This window comes from Aplysia californica, unplaced genomic scaffold, assembly GCF_000002075.1.
Source record: "Aplysia californica isolate F4 #8 unplaced genomic scaffold, AplCal3.0 scaffold00089, whole genome shotgun sequence".
Lineage (NCBI taxonomy): Eukaryota > Metazoa > Mollusca > Gastropoda > Aplysiida > Aplysiidae > Aplysia > Aplysia californica.
This window is the reverse complement of record NW_004797359.1, coordinates 1,004,308-1,009,963: the sequence shown is the minus strand read 5'-3', so window position 1 is coordinate 1,009,963 and position 5,656 is coordinate 1,004,308. Positions and strand designations below refer to the sequence as shown.

General features: G+C 44.4%; 1 protein-coding gene across 1 annotated transcript in view; it reads left to right on the top strand.

Annotated features, from left to right (window-relative positions):
- LOC101845228 (zinc finger Y-chromosomal protein 1) overlaps window positions 1-5,615 on the top strand; it is a 74,470-nt gene extending 68,855 nt beyond the window's left edge. Inside the window, exon 4 of the mRNA XM_005094796.3 lies at window positions 4,642-5,615. Within this exon, the coding sequence (XP_005094853.1) occupies window positions 4,642-5,342 (701 nt within the window). The 3' untranslated portion in view covers window positions 5,343-5,615. The remainder of the gene's footprint in view (window positions 1-4,641) is intronic.
- The last annotated feature ends 41 nt before the right edge of the window (window positions 5,616-5,656 follow it).

The window sequence follows — 5,656 nt, the reverse complement described above, 5'->3', positions numbered from 1 at the left end:
ACACACACACACACACACACACACACACACACACACACACCCTCACTCTCCCTCTCACTCTTTCCCTCCCCTCTCCTCTCTCTCTTTGTCACTGTCTCGCTCTCTCTCTGCCGGTTTCTCTTTTGTTTTATATACTTACTTGATAGTAATTTTATTAGTGTTTTCGTCAATATGATTTTCGAACATCGAAATGTTGTATCGAATGTGTTTTTGCTGTTGGGGATTATACTTACAAATACCTCATTTTGAATTGGTGCTCAGTGCTCATGTATTGTGCGGCCGATGTTATATTTATGCTCGCGGCTCGCGGGTCAGTTGAGGTCCGGAGCATGATGTCCTTATAGGCGGTGCCCATTGGAGGTTCAGTTTGGTTCGGTTCGGTTACGTTTCTGGCAGCTTCAATACTAACTATAAATGGTCGCAGATTTTGGGGGTTTCCAGAAATCTTGACCTACCCCAAAAGTGGACATTGCCCTACCTGTAGGAGAAGTTTGGTTTCATTGGTGTGTATATTTGTTTGGCTATAGGGAAAACTCTCCTTGTCTTTTTAAGAACCTGAACAAGGGTCCAAAAACTTAAACTTCGATTTTCTCAAATCAGTATTTTTCGGGACAGCCCCCTTCTGCTTAAAAGCGACCAAATAGGCGCCTGCCTCATATTAACTGGTCGTCCGACTCGCGGCCTTGAAAACAAACGCCTTAGTTCTTGAAGGTTATCGTCGGTTTCGTTCGGTTTGTGCCACCATGATAGCTTTTCTCCTTCCAAAGAGGAAAATCTGGTTAGCCCCGACGACCAAACCGGACCGGACCGAACCGATCTTCTTGCCAATGAGCACCGGTATTACTATTACTTGACATCAAAGTTTAGTGTTAGTGCGGTCCGCACGTTTTCCTCAAATACCCCTTTTTTCTCTCTACAAGTCTATGTTCTGCTGAACTGTTCATGTTCTGAACTGCTGCTATCAAGACCATTGTACCGGGTACTTTAGAAAAATAGATGAACTTTTTTTTTCGTGAAAAATGCTTGATGCGTCCAGACTCTCCTTCCAGTAGCCCGGGTAATTTGAGTTCCCCTGATGGACGGTTACCCTGAGAGCAGAGAAGGGGAGACACATACAATCACTCTCTTTCTCTCCTCCCCACCAACCCCCGGAGCTGTTTTATCTGTCTGACCCCCCCCCCCCCCCCCCCCCCCCCCCCCCCCCCCCCCCCCCCCCCCCCCCCCCCCCCCCCCCCCCCCCAACACCCCCCCCCCCCCCCCCCCTCCTATCCCGAAAAGGGAAGAGATAATGGAACACATGCAATGCAGCGGACCTGGCTGAAAGTCAGAAATATATTGTGTATTTCTGTTTTATTGAACTTAGAAAACTTGTATGTGTGTCTTGTGAGTATCGTTAATATTATTCTTTTAGAATCTCTTTGTACTTTTTAAATACACGAGTCTGTTTTGTTCTTCAGTTTGATTTATATTCTAATGTCAATCAATAAATTTTTAGAATTATTTATCAATTTATCACTCTTTTTGTGTTCAGTGTTTTTCTGTGAAATTGTGAAATGGTAAAGGTTTAACTGTTAAGTTATTTTAGAGGCGGGACCTCCCATTTTTACGTCCATCTCCGAAAGGATCGAGCCAAATAGGAAATTCGTGTAAGTGCCTTTCCTAAGGACAGAACAACGGAGCGAGCTGAGGCTGTGTTTTTCTGTGACGATGCATGTTCTTCGTAGTTGTTATTCACTTCTGTGCCTTTCCCATTCTAAATAAAACAGTGTCCTGGTTGGCGGTAATAGCAGCACTTTTTATGTGTCCCAGAAAAGGGCAATTCTGATCTCTATCATGTTTACCGTCATGTGTACGAGGAGATAAAACTGTAGGTTTTTAGCGAGCGTGATTTGTGGTCCCTAGTGCACACTCTGTTTTATGTGTTGACAAGAGTTTGGACTATTGAGATGGGTGGTTTGGCGGGTGCTCTGGTGTGGTTTGCTCCTTCTTTCCTATCAAACAACTATCAGCCTTATCTCACCTCCTTTTTTGTGTTTGTTACTCTCTTGGTAGCACCTCTAATCTTCTGCACTTATATGACCTTATTGTGTTGCAAATGCCGTAAAACTCTTACTAACACTAAATCACTAAACAAAAAAAAAGAGGACTATCAAGTGAATACGTGAATTGTGTGAAGTGGGACTTGCACATCAACTTGTATAGCTATAATAATCATTGCCATCTTCATGTACACAGCAAGATGCATTTTTGGTGTTGAGTTTCGGAGCGGGGGAGGGGGGAGTACTTTGTCCCCCTCCCCTTTTTTTTCATAATCTTCAGCAAAGACCACTGCTTTGGGCAAGGCAATGCTTTCTTTTAGCATTTTTCTCTGGATATGATTTTTCTTCGATCATTAAAAGACAAGCTTTTGTAGTTTGTGTGAATCGGTGTTGCAACTTGTAAACAAGGGAAAAGAAACACAGTTCAGGCTCTCTGTTAGCTCAGTTGGTGTCATACTCAGATACCGAGGTGACCCTGGTTTTATTACGACGATACCCAATAATAGTGTTCTTCAGCTTAGTTTGATCGGCGACTTTTCATCCCACCCTCCTGGCTCAGTCCACTCGGGTATGGACGTTAAATTGGAAGTCCATCGACAAAAGTAACCTTTAGGACTTGGAAAATGCCACATCGTAATTCACAATTTTAGTCCAGTTGCAGGTGGTTGGCGGGTGCTTTGGTGTGGTTTGCTCCTCCTTTCCTATAAATATTAAAATTCTAATACCTGTCGTTCTTGTCTCTCCGCCTCATGTTTTGGTGTTTATTACTCTCTTGTAACACTAACACCTTTAATTTTCGATACTTATGTGACATAGTTGTGTTGCAAGTGTCGCAAAACTCTTACCATAACAAATAAAACAAAGGAGTCTTTATCATCTAAATCTGCAGCGTCAAAAACTTCTTTATAACCCCACTCCTATAACTGTTTTAAATATATGTTATAAAATCAAAATGGGTAAAAAATGAATGATCCAATCAGCAAATGTACAGTCTGATTATATTTTAGACCTAGATTTATAAGATGAATTTACTAAGTTTTGGTAGATTTTCGTTATGACTAAACAACTGACTGATGCTACGAGCCAGCTAAACTGGCGTGCCATATACTTAGACTAAGAGTTAATGATTTGGTTAACAGATCAGATAACACGATGTGTTGTGGCCCTTGGGCTGGCAAGGAGTAAACAAGTCGGTGCCATTCAGTTCACTCGACGGTGTATCATAAAGTTTCTGTCCTATTTGAGGGTGTGACCCAGGACCAGGACCAGTCTGGCAATTATGTAAGTCTTTTCTCACCACCTGCAAGTTGTTGTTTTCATGTAGCATCTAAAATTCTTAAGCTGTATGCTTTTAGCATGCTACACGAAGGATGTAAGATTCCCATGAAGGGGAAAGGGGGGGAGGGGTCGAAAGTCTCCGTCCTTCTATATATTATGTTATATACCTGGCATGGCATGTATACCCCCCATTCATCCCGGGTGGACCCTTGCACTAGTGTCAGGCTGGGTTGAAACAGCCAGCCTCCTGAATGGCTTAGCTTTGTCGACAGTGGCTGCTATGGGTTTATCACAAGTACATGTACTGCTTCTATCGTGTCAATCCAGAAATAGCTGTGGTGCTACTTGCTATTAACATTTGTCGCTGTCGCAAACTATCCACGTAAGTCGATTATAACACCATTCCAAAGCTCAATCAAAAATTCACATTTCAACATCATCAAATTACAGTTCAATGTTGCTATGGTCAAAGCTTACAATTTTCTTGCTTTTCTTGATTCCTGAATGTGAAAAAAACAAAGCAACAAAATCTAGTTTTTTGTCTCAAAAGTTATATTACTAATTACATAACGTGTTATTGACCTCCTGCGGGAACCGGTGACTGCTTCTTCTTCTTCTTCTTCTCCTCCTCCTCCTCCTCCTCCTCCTCTCTCGCTCGCTCGCTCGCACACACGCACGCTCGCACAACACTACAATCCCTCTGTTCTGAGACGCAGTGAAAGAATACCATTTCGCAATTTTGCTAATAATATTTTTGATTTTGTGAATGGGTGTTTGGGGTACTACTAATTGTCCGTGTTCTTTCATACTCATCTGATCTCTTCTTCGTCTACACGCTTTGTTTATCTATTTCTCTTTTTGAGACATGGGCAGTTTTCGTTTGAAATTAATGTTGATAACAAAATTCCATCTTCAACGATGTAAGTTTGGTAGATTTGTCAATGGGCACATCCATACAAAGGTGGGCGCGCATGCACGCACACACACACGCACGCACACACACACACACACACACACACACCAATGTATTTACTTACCTACCTACACACATACATACACGCTCTCTCTCCCCCCCCCTCCCTCCCCCCTCTGTGTGTGTGTGTGTGTGTCAGTTGTTGAGCTGTTAAAACTATGTATAAAATAAAATTATTGTACAGTCAGCTCTTCATTCCCAGTTTCAGGCCACCCCAGACTATTTGTTGTGTCGGTCGATTTCACTGTGGTATCTGTGCTCACGTGGGAAATGACGTCAGGCCGTTTCCAGGAACTGCTCTATATCGCAGCGCACGTCATTCAAGCCATTATATTTTGTTTCCATTCACAGCGACTCTGCGTCGTCCAAGGGGGAGACCTCGTCGATCGTTTGCGTGCCCCGTGTGCTCCAAAGAGTGCGTAACAAACATGGGACTCAGGCGACACTTTCGGAGGGAACACCCCGCTCGGACAACTCGGGCTGACCCACACAGCAATAATCTCAAGGGCTCAAACTCAAAGGCTGATCTACAGGGTGATCGAGCTTCCTTTGCTGACACAAGCTCATTTCTCTTCCGATGTGGCTTCTGTCACCAAGGGTTCGGGGATTACGTGAGCCTCGCTGACCATCTACTCACCATAGATTTGCCTGGTTCGGGCTGCTCTCACTCTCACTCACAGCACGGCGCAGCTGGAGTCTTTTACTGCGGGATCTGTGAGGCAGACCTGTCATTTACTAGCGCGGCGCTTATGATAACGCACCTCGAGGAAGTTCACTATTTGATGTGTTGCCCTGAGCCGTCAACCCCGGGACCTTCTTCCATCACAGGTTCTGCTGACGTCAGACTGGGCGAGTCCACGTCACACGCGAGGGAGGACAAGCGTTACGCTTGTCACCATTGCTCCAACTCGTACAGCGATATGAAAGGCTTACGCCGCCATCTTGCAAAGGTCAATGGAGTCAGGTATCAGTGTGACCTGTGCCACAGAGACTTTTCTCGGGAAGATGTTTACGCCAGGCACCGGAAAGACATGCACCGGTTTGATGTTTAGCCTGAGCCTGTTTTGACACGCACACGTACGACTGTGTTTTAGATTTTGCTCACCGTACCGTACAGTATAGTATTGTTTGGGACAGCCTGTCTGTGCACTGTTTGTGGTGACTTGGAGCGAGTGTTTGATTGGTGAAAAAAATAGACCCGTACGATACTTCCATTCGACAAGCTCATGACGCTATGACTGCCTAGTCTAACTTCAGTATTGACTTTGTGAATAAGTAGCGGCGTCGACCAACCTGCCCCCCATTCCCCCTTCTGTCTGTCTGTCTGTCTGTCTGTCTGTCTGTCTGTCTGTCTGTCTGTCTGTCT